The 20,074-nt window shown below is 43.1% G+C and overlaps 1 protein-coding gene across 1 annotated transcript in view; it reads left to right on the top strand.

The window, feature by feature from the left end:
- Nucleotides 1-20,074, top strand: part of ABCA13 (ATP binding cassette subfamily A member 13) — a 331,836-nt gene that overhangs the window by 294,331 nt on the left and 17,431 nt on the right. Inside the window, exons 57-59 of the mRNA XM_063124168.1 lie at nucleotides 3,950-4,084; nucleotides 12,148-12,251; nucleotides 18,515-18,607. Of these exons, the coding sequence (XP_062980238.1) occupies nucleotides 3,950-4,084; nucleotides 12,148-12,251; nucleotides 18,515-18,607 (332 nt within the window). The remainder of the gene's footprint in view (nucleotides 1-3,949; nucleotides 4,085-12,147; nucleotides 12,252-18,514; nucleotides 18,608-20,074) is intronic.

Below are 20,074 nucleotides of genomic sequence, written 5' to 3'. Positions count from 1 at the left end.
TCATGTTGCTAGCAGGAAGAAGACAACACCTGGGGGAAAAGAAACAGTGAAAATGCAGGACCATAAACATGTGCAAAAAGATGAACATGGGGGTGAGGTCATTGTCAGAGAACATTTTGAGCTCCTGAAAGCCCACCCTTCTCCCATCAAAAAAAATTCAGCACAACACTCCATGAAACTAAATCTCTCCAAACCAGGAAATGCAAACATCAGCTAATCTTAATGGTAATAGTCAGCCAGGCCAGCCTATCTCTTCCTCGAAACATCAGATATCGGAGAGGAAATGTAACTCCATAAAATGAAGATGGAAAACCTGCCTGATAAGCAAGCTGAAACCCTTTAAACATTTTTGATGATCCTGGTGAGCTGTCAATTTCCCTTCACATCTCCTGCTATGGGGATGGATTGAACGGTATGACTGAATTTCATGTAGTGGAAGCTTGCATCATGTAGCTTTTAAAGCCTTTCATGTCAGTTCTTTTGCCTTCTGCATAAGCAACTTTTGAACATTTGGAAGTAGATTGGGATGAATGCTGTGAGTTTACAACTCATACCAAATCCCAGCACTTTGGGATCAACATCTGGCTTCACCATGTTTGAATCTGCATTTTCTTGATCACATCAGATTGCTTTTAAAAAGACCAGAACTTACCAATCCTCTGTTCATGATTGCAAGACCCAGCTGAGCACCCCATGGCACATTTGCAGACCTGTAGGTCAAGCACCTACATGGCCGACAAGCACTCAGCAGCTGTCTGGCCCATTCTGGAGCTTCCATTGTGGGCAACCATGGAAGATCCAGAAATGACATCATTCTACCCACTGCGTAAATGGTGGCCGTAAAGGCCTGATTTATGCAAGAGTAAATGCTCCATTTGCACCTTTACTCTTGCAAAATGGGGCCTTTAAACAGCTTTAAAAGTATCTACGATGTTGAAGGTTATTCATCTGTTTATGGGCCACTGTGGTCCCTTTTGTCAACATGCCATTTTAAGCATGTTGCAAAAATGCACAGACTAAGCTTGCACGACTTGTGACCTACCAAGTTAAAAGCAGCTGGCTTAGTGTGTCAGCCACCAGAGACTTGATAAACCTCCTGTTTTTGCTCCCTTTGTGGGACAGGTGAAATAAGGAGGTGGTTGAGCATCTGCCAGGCCACTATTTTTGATGGCCTGCATTGATGGTCGCTCATAAATTGTTCAGGTGCATACTAAAACCATGTTACAAGAATTATCAATCAGGCACAGAATCAAAGCCAGGCCTGCAACTGGAAGCCACCAAGCCAAATGTGGCTTCCAGTCATGCATTATGGCTTGCCATTTGCTTGACAGCCTTGAGAGCAAACACAAATGGTTTCTTGTGACTGGCTATGGCTAGTGGGCTTCATTTGCCTTAGTGGGCTGCAAGTTGTGCAGTCCTTGTCTCAATTCACACCTGATTGATTCAGCAACTGAAGAACTTGTGATCCACTAAATTGAATGCATTTGTGCAGGGCTGACATGTAGGGTGGTATCCTATTGTGCCCATGTACTTGCAGGACTGACCACTCACGCAGTGGGGCTTCCACACTTCTAAAAACAACCTGAAATGTATGGAAATGCTCATTTCCAGAAGGGAACAGTTCCTGCACTCTGAATGTGAGTTAATGCATTGAGAACTGCTGACTGTCATGTGATGAGTCACCACAGATCATTACCCTTTGGCACCTCCCAATTTAGCTCCTATTTCCCCCTCTATGGCAGTAAGCAGTAGATCCAGAATGACTCATCTTGTGATGAGTGATGCTAGCAGTTTCAAGCGTCCAGGTAATCAAGCAGATAATTGCAGCTATCACATGAATCATGTAATTCCGTTGCAAGGGAACAGAAATGGGAGGGTGCTATTGCCCTCATGTCCTGCATCTGGCCTTCCTGTGGGTATCTAGTGGGCAACTGTGGGAACAGGATGCTGGACTAGAAAGGCCTTTGGTCTCATCCAGCATGGTGGTCCTTCTTACATTTTTGGAATTCTAGCTGAGAATGCGCAGAAAATTTTGGTGTCCCTGGCAAAATCCTTAAAGAGTTTTGCTCCACGCAGCAGCAACCACAAATTCCCATCAGGCTCTGCTCCCCATAAAAACAGCTGTCATCTCACTTTCAACGCAGCTCACTATCAATGCCCTATCAGGTCTCTTCTAGTACAAATCAATTTACAGAAGGGCCAAAAGGAAGTTCTTTACCACCTGCTTTTTAATTTGTGGTGAGATGCTGGGGCCAATGCTACTTCTGCTCGCTGTAGGAGTTAGCTCACTCATCCTCTGTGTGAACATCTGTGGTGATCTGGGTGCTCCATATGTACATGCAATGTCAAGGAGACCCAGTTTGTTCTATCTTCCCCACCTCTTAGTCAAAAGTCATTCATGGCGGATAAGGCTGTCAGTGGCTCCTAATCATTAAGAGGTAATATGCTTCTTAATACCATTTGCTGGGGAACATGAGCGAGGGTGTTATTCACTCGTCTTGTGGGCTTCTCATAGACATCTGGTTGGCCATTGTAAGACTAGATAAGTCCTTGTTCTGATCCAGCAGGGCTGTTGCTATAGGACTTAAATTGCTTGAGTGCAGAGTAAGTAACATGTTCAGTTTCTTCCACGCCCCCATTGAATTCATCAAATAAGTAGGCGACTTAGAATTTGAATTGATTTGAATTTATTAAAGTTAGAAATTCGTGATTTAGGGCTTTTACTAGTACAGCTATAAGCAGAAAGGGTTAGATATGCAATATAAAAGTTAGATGCATCTCATTCTCCTGAAGAGTAACTAATTGGAAAGGGTTGAAAAGGAGCAGTTCCTACTGGTGGGAAGCTTCTTATTAATGCGTTTTTGGATCATTATGTTACAAATATAGGGATGTGCAAATCAGCAAAACTTGAGCTCATTGAACTTCTCCAAATTCCATCTTGAAGCTTGTTCCGACTCAAGTCCGAATCAGATTGGGAGCTTGGCTGCATGAAAATTCATCTGTGTGCATCTTTGAAATGTACGCATTCGTCTCCCGTTGATTAAAGCACATTTGTATGCATTTTTCAAAAGTATGCATTATTTCATGCACATTTTTCAAATCTACGCACGCTTTCGAACATATTTCTTTGGGTCCAGGAATCACATTGCAAGCTCAGAAATGCATGGACTTTGACCACAGAATGCATCCGAGTCCATGTTCAGCCCTAAAGGTGCAAATTGGATAATCCTGATCAAAAATGAATTGCAACAAATTTCTCATACATCCCTATACTTGACTTGGCACCAATCAACTGTGGAGGGAGATCGACACAGCTTGTTATGCACATATCAATTAACAGTGTCACGGAGAAATATGAGAGAGAAATATGGCTTTAATTCACGCTTCTTTACTGTAATTTAATTCATTCTCAATTCAGAATCCCCTTTTAATAATTCTTAATGCACTTTTATGCTGGAAAGCTTTCTGCCTAGTTAAAATATGTCTTTCTGAACTTTGTGAAAGCCTTGCTCCCTGAGCAACCTGCCTTTGCCATCTCTTTCCCTTCTGACCTTGTTAATTGTTGCCTATATCCTGCTGAGGATTAAAAAGCTGAAAGAGTACCTTAGGTACGTGAAGAATGGAATCAGTAGAAGAACTAGTTAGTAACTAATCTTGCTGGAATAGTCTTGGAATATCTCGATTCATTATTTGACAGAAAAATAATATTTCAAGGGTTCACAATAGGTATGTGAGATTGCTTCCCTCCTTGCCCCTGCCCCCAAATGTAGGTGGACTTCTAGAGAGCCGTTGGCACTTTTCCATTGTGCTGTGCCCAATGCCTCTTTGTAAAACTAGGCATCGTAACCCAGTGAGGATCTGGCAGCCTGTTGGAGCAAAGAAGAACCATATAACTCCCTTCCCCTTCCTCTCCTTTCTAAATATCAAGCTTGCGGATTCTTTATTGCAGGTGGCTGGAGACCTAGTTAGTCGGTTGCACTTGGATGCTCATGCTGACAAGCTGGTGAGAACATACAGTGGAGGGACGAAGAGGAAGCTTTCAACAGCCTTGGCCTTAGTTGGCAAGCCTCACATTCTTCTGCTGGTGAGTAAAGTGAAACTCTTATTATCACTTTAAAAAGTACGAGCAAATATATCTCAATTCTTTATTTTGGAAGTGGCGGCATTAAATTGTGGTGTCGTGGTATAAATGATTAAAAAAGAACGGTCGACTCTCTGAATAAAAATTCAAAGCATGTATTCCTAGATGAGCAATGAATGTTTCACAGCCTCGCAAGCAAACCAAGCCATAAAGCTCCTTTCTTTACAACCAGCAGCTCTGCAATCTTTGGGGATGGACACAGTGACTGGGATTGCACGATGAAACAGCCCGTGATTTGTTAACCCTAGGTTATTCAGGAGTGCACTAGAGTGACTCAGGCCAGATCTACACCAAGCAGGATATAGCACTACGAAAACAGTACGTAAGCGGTATATAAGCGGCAGGAGCCACACCAAGCAGGATACATAGCATTATGAAAGTGGTTTATGGTATGTGTCAATGGGCCCCAACAGTTGTCAGTGCACTTCAGAACCACTATAAAGCAGTAGTGTGGCTCCTGCCTCTTATATATTGCTTTCTTACCACTTTCATAGTGAAATATCCTGGTTGGTGTAGATCTGACCTAAGTGCCCTGGCTTCTGCCTGCCCGCCCATTTCCAGTGCGTCAAACAACCCTGTAATGGTCCATCCCTGAATTGTTCTCCATGATGTCCAAACCTCAAACTCTGAGTTGTTGAGGGAGAAACAACCCAAAGCTGTATCCCAAGAACAAACCATGGGTTATTGGGTTATTTGTCCTTCAACCCAGAGTTTCTGGGTTTGGTCATTACAGAGACCAATCCAGGCATGGAGCATCCCTGGGTTGTTTAGTGCACCACCAGCAGGCAAGTGGTCATGAGCCAGCACACTCACTTCCCTGTGCTCCACAACAAACCACAGTTCATTGTGCGAACCACGTCATTGGTTTACTACCTAGCTTCTGCTAGGATTAGGGCGTACCATACCATTTCCTTCAGGCACCTTTTTTTATATAGAGCCTTACCACACACATCAAAGAACATATCAACAGTGTGGTCTGGTAATCTCACTCAAAGCTATACATGGAGTAAACCCCAATAAGCCAAAAATGAAATTTTGAACCTTCAACGAGAACACGTATTTTATTTAGAAATTAAACAATCAGCTTTAGCATTGTTGAATGAAAAAGTTGGGCATGATGGTAATGTGTAGCTGTCAAGGGTCTAGTTTCCACCCTTTCCTTTATCATGTCAAGTAGAACTTCCCTCACGTTGTGACATCATAGAGCCGGCAGGTTCCACTAGATGCTGCAGAGGGGGTCAGGAGTGTTAGTTGTGCAGCTCCCCCTTTTTGTAGTGGGCTTTACTGTCATATCTAACTTTCTCATATCACTTGATAATCCTTGGGTTTCTTTAGATGAATTCTAGCAGGGAAATTCGGTGCACGTTAAAAATCAAGGTCCTTTTTTATTTTAGTTAATATTCCGGTGGGGGGGGGGAATCACCAAGAGTATATTGATAAAAATATAAATGAGGAAGTCCATTTTTCTTTTAGTAATGGTGGAAAGTAGACTTGAAATATTCAACAATGCTGATTATTAGATGTCTGGCTATGATCTTCACTGATTCGGGACCATTTAAATTCAGATCAGATAATTCCAGAGTAAGGATTCAAAATTAATGGATTTTATTTCCTCTAGTAAAATCTACATGCCTTAGTGATTGTTACCCTGTTTGGTGATAAAAAATATAGTCCCCTGCCTTTAGTTACCACTGCTAATCAATCACAAAGTGCAATTTTTATCTGTGCATCCTAAAGCTGTTTAAGGAGAGTATGATTTTCCCCAAAGGGATACATTGGATTGAATCCAGTGGAAACTGATTTTGAGAGAAGTATTAGAAAACTTTATAATTTATTTTAAAATGTGTACCCTGTGAGATGCCAGCAGTCAGCTTCTTATAGCAAAAATATAAAACATCTTAAAAGCAATTACCAACATCAACAAAAAGGCAGTATCAGATTCAGGGCAGCAGAAGTCAGTGATCCAAACAGAACAGCAAACAGAACACAAGCCCCTTCACTGTGGAAAGGCTTTCCTGGGCAAGGTTAGGGACCTTCACAGAGCCCCTACAGTTTACTATGTATATATAATATGATTTATTTGCAAAATGCTATTCACAACCACCCTGTAAGAATCATTATTTTCATTTTATTGATGGGACTGATATAGGATGCCTTGTCCAAGGCCAAACAAGAAATCCAGACGTGGAATTTGTACCCATGTCTCCTAGCTGCAACTGCACCTTTCTCTCCACTGGACTATGCTGACATCTCTCCCCATCTCTCCCTCTCTCTGTGTGTGTGTGGGGGGGGGATAGGTGTATTTTCAAAGGGTAGTCATTGACAAACATCAATGCTTGAGCCTTATCCATCCTCTTCTTTGTCACCTAATAAAACATGGCTTGCTGTGGAATGCTGGGAATAGTAGGATATGTATTTTTTTCCTGTCTAAACATACATAAGATTGTGCCCTAAAGATTGTGCATAAGATTGTGTCCTCATTCTCATTCTTATGGCCTGGTATGGCTACCGCCTGATATAGGCACTGGTGGCCGCACCAGGCAGAACAGTTGGAGTGGATGCAGGACTGGCTTCCTTTGTTTCCTTTCTTATCTCTTGAAATAGAGGAGGTGCCACAATATGTCAATCTGTACAGAACAGAACCTTCCTTCATACTGGCAGAAGCTGCTCTCCCCTTAGACCAGGGCTGGAAAGTCCTGCGGAGGTCCCCATTTTTGTTCACGAGTTTCTCCTCCAGCCCCTATCTCTAGACCCCCAAATAGCAGGAAGTAGCTTGGTTTATTTCCAAGCCAATCTGAGCTGGGGCTTGCAATTATCACAACTTCTTTGGGGGCAAAGGTTATAAGCCCCCAAAGCCCATATCTGGGACTCAACCCAGCAGGCTTTGCCAACACCTCTAGTAGTGATAAAGGAGGCCCTTGCTATAGGGCCTTCTTTATGCACTAGGATGTCCTGGTCACCAGGATACCTGGAAAAAGTAGATCCCAGGAATTTCTGTTGTGTGGGATGCTATTGTTTTCCTGTTTCCCAGAAACCTTGGGAAATGTAATCTATAGTAATGATTTCCAATGAGTAATTGTGTTCAGGGCCGGTGCCAGACTATTTTGCGCCCTAGGCTAGGCGAGCTACTTCCCCCCCCCCCAAAAAAAATTGCCAACTTTGATTCAGCTGTTCAAGAAGAATTTCTGAACTATTATATTTTCCTTTTATTATGTTTTTCTTAAAAAAATGATGACTCTTAAAGGTCAGTACTGCGCCCCTCTGAGGTCTGCGCCCTAGGCGGCTGCCTAGTTGGCCTAACGGTAGCACCAGCCCTGAGTGTGCTAGCCTGTTGCAGCAAAACCAATGAAGTGTTTTATGGACACTGTCCACTTCATCAAATGCAGAAAGTGTTTAAGCCAGTCTTCCTCAACCTGGGGTGCTCCAGATGTGTTGGACTACAACTCCCAGAATGCCCCAGCCAGCTGGCTGGGGCATTCTGGGAGATGCAGTCCAACACATCTGGAGCGCCCCAGGTTGAGGAAGGCTGGTTTAAGCGGTTAACACTCCATGTATCTGATGGAGTGGACAAAAGCTTATGCCAGAATACGTTCGTTAGTCTTTAAGATGCCGTAAGACTCTTTGTTGTTCTTCCATAGTAAAGCTGTCAGGAACCCTGAGAATGTCATTCCTCAGGGTTCCTATCACCTGGGACAACAGTGTTGGAGCAACATTTGAGCAAAATGGAGGCTCCATTGCAAGGCTCCTCAATTGGGAAAGGGAAGGGAATTGAGTGGCTCAGGGAGTCTTACCACAGAGGGACTTAGGCCCTGTTATAGATCCAGTGATGTCTTCAGAAGTGCAGTGAGGCCCAAGCTACAGGAAAGGAGCAGATTTTTTAAAAACAACAACAACAACACAATTCATTTTAGCTGATCTACATGAAGTGAGCCTCACTTATCATTAGAAAAGAGTTTAGAACAGGCAGCACAGAACTACTAAATACATATGCTTCCCCCTTAGAAGGCTTACATGAATAAACTGTATGCCTGAATGTAATCTGGACTGGTACTTGGTGTGCTGTAACCCCGACTTTTATGGGAGAGGAGGACTTTTGTTCCATTCTACCCAGTATCACTGACCCACTTTCGAACTTGGATGCTTTTATCCCTTTTATGTTATAAGTCCAAGCTGACCTGGATGAATTAGCCCAAGGGAAGGTGATCGTCTTAAATCAAAGCCTCCCTTGATGTCAAAAGATGCTCTAGCTCCCTATTAATCTATTTATGACAGCCTGTCACACAGCAGGCAGCGACTTCAATTTCCCTCTTGCAGAGGCAGCTATCACTGTCACATATGTGGTCTCAAATGGAATCGCCCCCCCCCCATACCTTTCAGCCTTCCACTTTTGAAGCAGGCCCTCCAAATTGTTTAAACTTGCTGGATTGCTTAAATAGCTTGAATAGTTTTCAGTGACCGTGTAAAGGACTTTAAAGGGAAAGTACTAAAAGTAAAATAAAGGTGGCTATCCTGGCAGTAAAGTATTGGGGGAAGAAACAGTAGTTAAGAAATTAAGAATGCTTTGTCATGGGAGAAACTATCAGTTGAAATGGCTGGACTTCAGCCCAATGCATGTGTGTGTCCCTCACTTTCCAAAAAAGCCTTCCCTAGGGGAATGGGATTAAAGTTGCGGAGGGGGTTCACTTTCACAAAGGAAATGCTCCATGAGACCCATCATTATTTGGAAATGACATAGAATCATAGAATAGTAGAATTGGAAGGGGCCTATAAGGCCATCGAGTCCAACCCCCTGCTCAGTGCAGGAATCCATCTTAAAGCATCCCTGACAGATGGCTGTCCAGCTGCATCTTCAAGGCCTCTAGTGTGGGAGAGCCCACAACCTCCCTAGGTAACTGATTCCATTGTTGTACTGCTCTAACAGTCAGGAAGTTTTTCCTGATGTCCAGCTGGAATCTGGCTTCCTGTAACTTGACCCTGTTATTCCGTGTCCTGTACTCTGGGGGGATCGAGAAGATATCCTGGCCCTCCTCTGTGTGACAACCTTTCAAGTACTTGAAGAGTGCTATCATGTCTCCCCTCAGTCTTCTCTTCTCAAAGCTAAACATGTGGAGCATCTTTGCCTGATAGGCATCATGGAGCTTGGAGCTTTCTACTTAGGGAGGATAAGGATGGGGGAGATTGGCAGGGTGGGCTCAACAGTGTTGGGGACAGGGTGTTAACTTTGAAGGAAGCTGGACCCAACTTGAAAAGGGACCAGACTTCTCAATCGGGTGGAGTTCACATTTCAGGTTAGCCCCACTCAACATCTTGTAATTTCATTAGTTACTTGTGTAGACCAGGCTAGGGCTGAAAGCCTCGCTTACATGAGGATACTTTTGATATGTCAAAGTCCAACATTTAGCCAGGCTCTGAAGTGTGTGTGACTCTGAAATTTCCTGGAATCAATGAGATGAATTAATAAATGAGATTAATGAGATGAATTTTTAATGAATTAAGGCACTGATGGCCATCCTTTCTGGTACTTACAGAACAAATCAAATCCAGAGTCTAAGATTTGGCCACTCTAGTGTGCAGAGTGGAATGCAGCTCTCTGTGCCTTGGGGTGATTTTTACTTACACAATTTGTAACCTACCAAGCCAGCCAAACAGACCCCAGTAGCTGCCTGCCATGGGCTCCATAAACTGTTTTTGAGCCTGTCTGAGATTGCAAAAGCATTGTGGCTGTGGAGCATCTAGCAGGCCACATTACGTGGCAGATGGGCTGCTTTGGCTAGGGGGGTCTAAAAGTTGTGGAGCTATTCTCTAGTCTACACTGTAAAAGAGCAAACAGCAGTGCTGGATAGGGATGGATGAACTGTCCATTTTGGTTCCTCTCACTTTCTAATTTTTCCAGTCTTAAATTCGGTTCGTCACAAACTTTGAGAATTTTCGCAGTCTTAAAACTGATTTGTCCAAAAATGTTGAGTGTTTTTTTAAAAAAGTTACATGAAACTTCATACATATTTTTGTACTCCTTTCTCCTAATCTAGGCTTTAAAAAAAAAAAAAAAAACCGCCCTTGGTGGAGGGGATTTCAGCAGGCGAATGATGGGGAAAACTTTAAACCTTCTCTCCAGGTGTGCAGTGGTCCTGATCTGAATGAGGGCCATGTAGGCTTACACTAGTTTAAATAAAAAGCTAACCTTCAGTTACACGATCAGTATGATGTGTAGTTTGGCTCCCAGATACTGCACTGTTCCTCACAGACACATTCCTACAAATAACACTGAATGATAGTCAAATCTAACTAGGACTGCAGTGGGTGTTGATGGAGGGAAGTGACCTACCTAATAATTAATGCTGAAGACACAAACGTCAGTAAAAGTAAACTAAAAGATTGAATACAAGATTTTAGGAAAAGGTTGATCTGAATTGGAAAATGGGAAGGTTTACACAAGCCAAAAACACCATCACAAACTCTTGCAGTGTTGTAGCTCTGAAAACAGAACTTGCAAAGAGCACTGAAAACACTGGAACAATCTCTGATGCATTATTTCAACATCCCTCCCCAAAGCACTGTGATTGGAGAGCACTGGAAAAGTCACTCACTGGTTGGAACCTAGAGTTGTCAGTCACAAAGCTCCCCCCTTCCTCCCTGCTTGCCATTTTTCTTTTATGGAGAGCCTTGGGCTCATACACACAAACAACTGTAACCACCCTCCAGAGTGGGTGCAAAGCTTAAAGAGCAGCTTGTTTTGCCTCGGGCTGTTTTACTTAGGAGAGTCTGAATATTTCCAAAGTGGGCTGCTTCGGTTTGATATTCAGGCTTCATCTGAAGTGGATGTACACCCTTTGTTTTATAGTATTTGTTTCTTCTGGCTTGACATGTTATATGTGGGCTAAAGTTACTATCAGTAGATTCTTGCTTAGCGTAAGTGGATTACTTCTAATCATTGCTTGTTTATGCATTTATTTATTTAGTACATTTATATACCACCTTTCTTCCATCATAGAACTCAGTCAGACAGACATGCAACTTTCTAAAGGCAAACATAGCCATCAGGTAAAGAGGTCAGCCATAGCTAGATGGGGCGATATCCTGGGGATCGCCCTGGGATCGTTCCTTTAAAAAAAAATTTTTTTTTATTAAACATAAACACGTACAATATCACTATACATCAACTTAAAATTCTACATAATAATGAAAATTAATAGAAATTAACCAAAATAATTATAATAAGTGCCCCCCACCCCCGGGATCTTTATTCTCCTTTCCAAAATTGTGACGACTCTTGCAAAGGTTTGCATCCTTTTCCCTTTTCTAACACGAACTTCATAAATGGTTTCCATATATCCTCAAAGTCATTCCACTTCGATACTCCTTTCCTAACTTTTATACTACATGTAAGTCTGTCATTAATAGCAATATCCCAGATTTCCTTATACCACACTTCTATTTGATATTCCTGGGATCGTTCCTGTACATTCACATGATGCACAGGGGATCCCGGGAGTAGGGAGGGGTGATCCCTCCCTTTCCCTGGGATCTCACCCTACAGTTCTAGCCTGCTTTTACCTCGGTCTTGGGCTGATCCTGAGACCACAGAACATGTGGGCAGGCGTCGCAGTTTGTTCTAGCTCCTCGCGAGTAACCATATGGAACTGGGAGCCGGGCATGGGGCACAGAGCTTCTCAGGAGCTCTGTGCCCATTGGGGGAGAGCAGGGCAATTTACTTTAAAAAAACCCTCACCTTTTGTGGACGAGCGCTCGTGCGCTCTGTTTACTTTTTTAAAAAAAATCCTGGCAGCCGCAATGTCGCGCACCGTGTGTCAACCAGGGCAACGATCTTGTGATCATAAAATCACAAAATCATCGCCCTACTACCCCCTCATCTAGCTGAGGCCTTAGATATTGAACAGAACTCTGAAACCATGCTTGCAGATTCTATTTTCTTTAACTGTTGTGCCTTTGCTTCCCCGGCTTTGCTTCCTTCCCTATTTTGTTTATTGATGTTCTTGCTTCTGTAGGATGAACCAAGCTCTGGAATGGATCCCTGTTCAAAGAGATACCTCTGGGAAACTATCACAAAGGAAGTCCAGGATGGTTGTGCTGCTGTTCTGACATCACATAGGTGAATATTCGCCCCTCCCATCACGTAGAGTATTGTATTTATTATTTCAGCTTATATATTGCCTTTCTGCATTTTTCCACACTGACAACATGTCGTGTACCACCTTGGAATCCCTTGTGAGACAGGGTGGTACCTAAATTAAATAAATAAATAAATTCAAATAATATCAAGATAATCTCAGGAAGGCCCATATGATTTTCTGCCTGTGTACGGAAGTACTGCATTGTGCTAACATGAAAACTTATAAGCCACCTTCGTATTTCTGTTAGGGCATAGGACTGCTTTCGAAAATAAAGTGTTATTTCTCTGTGAAATCCGAAGCTCACCTGCATTCAAGCCTGCATTAAAATCTTTTAAAGCTGTTTCTAGGATCACCATCCCATATCTGTTTTTGTTTTGGGGCAGCCAAAAAGCAGCTTGGGGTCATGCAGTGAGCTTGCATGAACCTAGTGAGATTTGACTTTTTCCCTTCCCCACCTTACTCCATGGCACATCTTAAAGATGCTTTTGAAACCCCCTGTCTTCCATGAAAAACAAGCATAAAGCCCCAGGGCTCATGAAACACGTTTCCTGATTCTGTGGATTTCAGCCTATAACTAAACCCATAGTGATTTTAGCTGTAGTAACTAAAGATAAATTCAACATTTCCTGTTTGTTTATTAAAAATTACTCACGGATTTATTTATTTATTTATTTATTTTATTACATTTTTATACCGCCCAATAGCCGAAGCTCTCTGGGCGGTTCACAAAAATTAAAACCATAATAAAACAATCAACAGGTTAAAAGCACAAATACAAAATACAGTATAAAAAGCACAACCAGGATAAAACCACGCAGCAAAATTGATATAAGATTAAAATACAGAAATAGAACAGTAAAATTTAAATTTAAGTTAAAATTAAGTGTTAAAATACTGAGAGAATAAAAAGGTCTTCAATGATTGATCATTGTTAAAGCCCCCAAATGTATGGACATTATTTAATTGGCATCTTTTCCAGACCCGTTACAGTTTTGTCACCTCAGCAAATTGTCATATTCTTTCTAGGCAATCTCAAAACAGGAGTGTTTTGCTTTCCTCCAGGTAACTGCAGTATTCACCCTAGCAGCACAGATCAAATTAATAAGATGACTCATCTCAAATTTCCCCCTTTAAGTTCCACAAAAAACAGAATTTCTGAGCCTTTGGGGAGTTCAAATGCATTATATCCTTGATAAGTGAAATTCTTGTCAGTTGTTTAGGCTTTGGGTAAGGCACTAGCAGACATGCAGGCAACATCAACTATGATGTCATTGACCTGCGGCTAACTGGGGAAGAGAGTCACAGTTGCCCTAGTGAGGTGAGGGATGGTGGCTCAGTTGTCACAGTGATAGGAGTGTGCTTGTTCATTATCATGGGGCTCAGAAATCAGAGAAGACTGGGGCAGTGGCAGGGAGCATGTGCAGAATGGGAGGCCTACAGTGGTAAGAGCACAGCTAGCCAAGGAAAATCCCTTCAAGGCTCTCCTGGAGTAGGCAAGCAGATTTGTTGAGGAGCAAGCCCTCTTCCCTTGATATGAACCCACACTAGGGGGGTCGGTGCGGAGGGATACTGGCAGCAGCCATACTAACACTTTTCACCCAGTAAACGTGGTTCCTAGGACAGTGCTATCAGATATAAATAACATAAGTGGTTTAACATTACCTCATCTCCAACATGTGGCTTCCTTCAACTTTTTGAGGCAGGATCTTAAACACTGTTAAGTATTGTTGAGACAGTGCTTTGTAAGAGTTCTTGTACAGCCTACACAGATTAATTGAGAAGATTCATTGCGCCATATAAACTGCCACATTTAAGTTCTCTTTGCCAATCACATTTCTAAACTTTTTATTTGGTTTCCGATTCTGCCAACAGAAGTTTTACTTTTAAATTTGTTGTATTGAAATCTCAGGCTTCAAAAGTCTTAGTTTCATGTGGGAACTGTGTGCAGGACTTCCAGATCTTATATATGACTCTACACCATTTTCTCCAGTGAACAGCAGAACAATCTGAGAGTACAAGGAACTAGTTTACATGTTTCTTAGGGTCTTTCTAGCTGTTGTATTCATCTATGAATGGTTCGACATTTTGAAATGGTGTTTGAACCGTGTAATTAAAATATGACAAGTTTGTCCTAAATTTTAGGCCACACTGCTAGTATACAGTCAGGTTAAGAGCCAATCTGTGCACTACATAGAACGAGATAGTGGAGTGAGTTCTGGAAAGTACTAGGGGTGTGCACGGACCCCCCGCTCCGCTTCACTTGCAGATCCGCCATTTTTCGGATCGGGCCGCTCCGCCCCGCCCCCGCTCCGCCCACTTCCGCTCCGCTCCGCCCGGAGCTCCGGATCCGGATCCGGAGCTCCGTTTCCCCCCCCATAGGCTTGCATTGAAAGCTAAAAAATTATACAACTTTTTTTCTGTTCAAGTTAGAAACCTCATGTTTGGCACCATGACACCTCATGGGGATATACACACGCACGCCAAGTTTCAAAGCAATCCCATCATCCCCTGATTTTTGGCGAATTTTTGAAAATCGGGCACCCCACACACAACATCCCTGCGAGGTGTGTTAAAAAACACGGGGAAAAGCCCGTTCAGATGAAGAAAGAGAAGTTTCCCAGAATCCCAAGTTACCTGTTTTGCCTATGCCCTCCTCCAACTTTGGGATCATCATGACCGGGAGCTGACTCTGCCCCTCAGCCCTTTGAAAAAGGTATTTTTCCTGCCGATTTTTTAAAAAATTCTAGCCCGCGACCCGTACGATGCAGAAAGTTGAGAGTGGTCTCAAAATGACCCCCATCCACGACTCTCTGTGCACAAGAATTTTCAGAATGATAGCTTAAACCCCCCCCCCAGTTATCCCCGATTCTTTCCCTCAATGCAATCCTATGGGCGAAAAGCCGAAAACGCAGTTTGAGCCGCGCGGTTGACCCGATTTTCACAAAAATATAGCCCGCGACCCGTACGATGCAGAAAGTTGAGAGTGGTCTCAAAATGACCCCCATCCACGACTCTCTGTGCACAAGAATTTTCAGAATGATAGCTTAAACCCCCCCCCAGTTATCCCCGATTCTTTCCCTCAATGCAATCCTATGGGCGAAAAGCCGAAAACGCAGTTTGAGCCGCGCGGTTGACCCGATTTTCACAAAAATATAGCCCGCGACCCGTACGATGCAGAAAGTTGAGAGTGGTCTCAAAATGACCCCCATCCACGACTCTCTGTGCACAAGAATTTTCAGAATGATAGCTTAAACCCCCCCCCAGTTATCCCCGATTCTTTCCCTCAATGCAATCCTATGGGCGAAAAGCCGAAAACGCAGTTTGAGCCGCGCGGTTGACCCGATTTTCACAAAAATATAGCCCGTGACCCGTACGATGCAGAGAGGTGAGAGTGGTCTCAAAATGACCCCCATCCACGACTCTCTGTGCACAAGAATTTTCAGAATGATAGCTTCAAAAACAACGTAGTTATGCGCGATTATTTGCCGCAATGCAATCCTATGGCGAAATGTTTTCAAGATGGCGACCGGAGCGCTCCGCCTGAACTCGGAGCTCCGAAAAATGGGCGCTTCTCTTCGCCTTGCTTCTAGGGGGTCCGCGGTCCGCTCCTACTCCGCCTCTGGGTAAGGCGGAGCAGGCCAATCCGCTACTGCTTCTACGCTCCTAATCGGAGCGGAGCACATCCCTAGAAAGTACCACTTTAGACTGCAGGCAGATTCAATTCTGAATTCTTCCCCCATGTAGAAAATCCTTAGATGTAGGCCCAATCTACATGGAAATGATATATCTGGATTTTTATGAAATCAGTTTGGTCTGTCAGCGGCACAAGAAGCTAGAAAAGTGGAGTCTACACTATCTAAAAGTTACTACCCCAGCACAACTCAATTCTGATTATCACACTAATAAGATTAGCGTGATAATTGTGCTTATACAGGACTGTGAATTAGCAATGTTGAAGCCCAGGAGGGCACCAGTTTGAGGAAGTCTGATCTAGGGCAAAATAGCACTTCATTACTATTACTGAATAACTGGGAGACGGAAATCCTTGCAGACGGACTGTCAATCACCCAGAAATCTTGACAGGGCTGGGGGAACCACTTTTCTTTGAAAAGAAATTGTGCCTTAATTTAAAGTTTCTAGACTTTTGCACGTAATGATTTCCCTGAATTGTTCTCCGGGGATTTCTCGAACATAAGTTTTTTCTCAATGTGTCCGGTTTATCTCTCTTACCACCCCACCTCACCCCCTGCTGTTTAAGGCTGCAATGCTTTTATTCTTTTACTTGGGAGTAAGCCTAGTGAAACATGATGGGCTTACTTCCAAGTAAGCGTGCATTACATGAGAGCTGTGAGGGCAGTCCTATACACACCCACACACCCACACACCCTTGACCTTTTAAATCCCCTCCCACTTTGCTTTGAATCCCTGCTCCTCACACTCCTGGTCCTTGTAAGGGTGGAGAATGAGTTACTACCCCAGTACAACTCAATTCTGACTGTCGTGCTAGTGCAACATCACACAATTATGTGATTACTCAGCTGTGAAGTAGCAATATTGAAGTTTCCTTTCTACACAGAAATGATAATCAAGGTCTAACTCACTCCTGAAGCACCAAAACAGCGCAACTGAGAAATAGTGCGAAGTAAAAATAAACAGGAAAGGTGAACAGTCAAATAGCGCTACTGCATGATCATGCAAAGTAGGAAAAGAAGCCCTTGTCCAAAGCAGCTTCTGCCAATTGGAGGGGGCGGCGGGGAGGAAAGGGGAAATAAAGGGGGTGGACCCACCCCTTGCTCAAGCAGGATATTGCACTATGAAAGCTGTATGAAAGTGGTATATAAGAGTGAAGTGCACTGACAACTGTTGGGGCCCATTGACACATACCATATACTGCTGTTATACACTTTCATAGTGTTATATCCCGCTTGGTGTAGATGTGTCATGGGCCCGAACAGTTGTCAGTGCACTTCAGTATTGCTATGAAGCAGCAGTGTGGCTCCTGCGTTTTATATACCACGTTCATACCGCTTTCATAGTGGAATATCCTGCTTGGTGTAGATCAGCCCCAGGTCACAGCAAGGTCACAGACACACCCCTAGACACACCCAGTACACAGGATTCAATTCAGGGGAACAGGGCTCAATGCAGTGGAACCACACACAAGCTACATTTGAAGGAAAAAAGACGCACTACAAGAACTTCACAAAAATAGGACAATTTTGAGGAAGAAGCTGCGTGGTTGCGCAGGCTGGCAACAACGCCATGTGTTGTGAATGGCCCTGATGTGCTCTCGCTCCCCACTCAATCTCCAGTGTACTTTGAGCCGTAGTGAACTAGCATATGAGGAAGGGAGTGATGAAAACCAATTAAGAACATTCTCCCTGATGTTTACAATATACAAGAAATTCTGTTTTGGGGTGCGTGTGTGTTTTAATGTAGGAGAATATACAGAAATATGACTCCCCATTGCAGCATGAAGTGGTGTAGTCCAAACTTCTGCCACCTCCATCTATACCACCTCCTTTGCAACACATGTAGACTGATTCTAAAGCTGCAGTAGCATGGGTCAGTAGCATCCAAGGAAGCGGGATGGAATGTTCTACTTCAGGCTATTGGAGAGAGAGGAGTCATGTTTTGAATGCTCTTCTATGTGAAAAATACTCCCTGAAAGAAGAAAACTAGCACAGCAGGGAGGGGGCTCCCTCTTTCAAAAATATATATATGCCTCACCTGCAGACAGAAGGGGTGCAATCTAGTCTACCACCACAGGGTTCCATTGCCTTGTTTCCATCTCATTCTGCATGTAAAATGGCTGTAAGCAAGTAGTAGCTCTTTTCTCAAGGATGGTTATATGACATTTGACAGCTCTCACAATGTACTTCCACCGTCCTACTAAAATTCTGACCTTTAGGGTTGAATAAAGATGCAGCAATTCAGTTGAGTCTGCCAACAGAGAAGTTAATTAACGTGCCTGTAGTGGTGCTCTTGTTAATGTGGTTGGGCCTATCCATCTGGAACAGGAGACAAAAATGGCTATTCATTTTTATAGGCGTCATCCAGCTGTCATCTTGTAATTACTAATAGCCTTTTGGCCCCTGCCTTGAATCACGGACCTAGAAGCGAAGGGTTACATATCCCATTTCGTCAGCTTCTCTCACATTTAATTAAACTTGGTTATTAATCTCTCTCTTGTGTCCTGACTATTGGTTTTTGGACTTCTTCTTCTTCTTTTTTTGCCTAGTATGGAAGAGTGTGAAGCCTTGTGCACACGGCTGGCTATTATGGTCAACGGCAGTTTTAAGTGTCTCGGTTCTCCTCAGCACATTAAAAACAGGTACTGTATCTCTATAATGTAGTACTATGTGCTCCATGTTACACCCAAGAGATGTTTTAAAACATCCCCCAAAATTGTACATCAAAGATGACATTTCTGAGTATCCAGAATTAAAAAAGTAAATTCTGAAATGTTGCTGATGTTCTTTCACCTCTTACTTTGACTGGAGAAATATGGGTAACAGAGAATAAGGCTGTAATTTTATGTAGGCTTACTTGTGAACTCTAATTTTCACATTCTCACACACAGAGCATTACCTCTTTAATATTAAATCCCTGGTTTCCACGTTTCTCCAGCTGCCGTGACCTAATTAAACAGTTTCCCCATCTCTCTTTCATATTTAAACAATATGGCCAGATCCAAAGATCTGCTTCAGGCAAGCCTAAGGACCTAGTACTCTCCCTTTTTGTGTTTCAGTAGCAGATTCCCCACACCATATTACAGGGTGTTTTGAAACTCCCCTCAGTCTCAAACAAGTAGTTTGCCCTATGGCATTGGGGTGGGAGGGTGGAGTAGCTATTTGAGGAAAAATGAGTTTAAAAGACCCCTGGGCTCAAAGAATTAGATACATTGATCCCAGCCTATGATGAAAGAAAATCAGACTGCTTCAAGAAGGTAAGAATGGAAGCATGCTGAAATGATACCCAAATGTTTGTCTTATTTTGTTGTCTCATTTCTTGAGAAACATCCATTCAGGGAAGTCACTGAGGATTGACCTAGACATGGCAATGTCTGTGTGCTGAAGACAGGCAAACTACTAAGTTCTGCTCTGCTAAGTTTGGCAGAGAGCAGACTAATTTATTCCAGAGTAGACGATGGATATTGCAGATCAAGGAAGGTGCCACAAAGTCCAAGAGGTCACCAATATTGTTAATGAGAGCAGTGGCAAGGAAGCTATGAGAGAAAAGACGGCTTCCTTCAGAAAATGGAAGTCTTGTCCAAGCAGGTTACTGTAGTGCTGGAAAAGGTGTATAAAAGGACAACCAAAATGATCAAGGGGGCAGAGCAACTCCCCTTTGAGGAAAGGTTACAACTTCTAGCGCTTTTTAGCTTAGAAAAAAGGCAGGTAAGGAGGGACATGATAGAGTTACTAGAGAGCAGCGGGTCCCGGGCTCACTTTGTAAATGTTCTTGCTCTTCCCAGAAGGTGAGATTCTTCCACAAATACCCCCCACCCATCCTTACAGTATACAGTTTCAAAAATGTCCTTTCCCATGTAAGAGCTTTACATGGCTGGCATTATTTTTACCTCATGTGTTGGGTTATATGTACATGTGGTTGATACTTCACTAATGTGGGAATGCTTTGTATGTATCAGCCATTGTATGGGCAGGAACCCTTTTAATGTGACACCAGCTAAACACGTAAGGACTCCTAAACAAGTAAGGGCTTTTTGTGCACGGCCATTGGAATTGGATTTAATATCATAGTCCCCGTATACTCCTGTTCTTAAGATTGCTTAGTTGTG

This window comes from Elgaria multicarinata, chromosome 1, assembly GCF_023053635.1.
Source record: "Elgaria multicarinata webbii isolate HBS135686 ecotype San Diego chromosome 1, rElgMul1.1.pri, whole genome shotgun sequence".
Taxonomy (NCBI): Eukaryota; Metazoa; Chordata; class Lepidosauria; order Squamata; family Anguidae; genus Elgaria; species Elgaria multicarinata.
The sequence above is the reverse complement of the archived record's forward strand: the minus strand, read 5'-3'. Positions and strand labels throughout refer to the sequence as shown.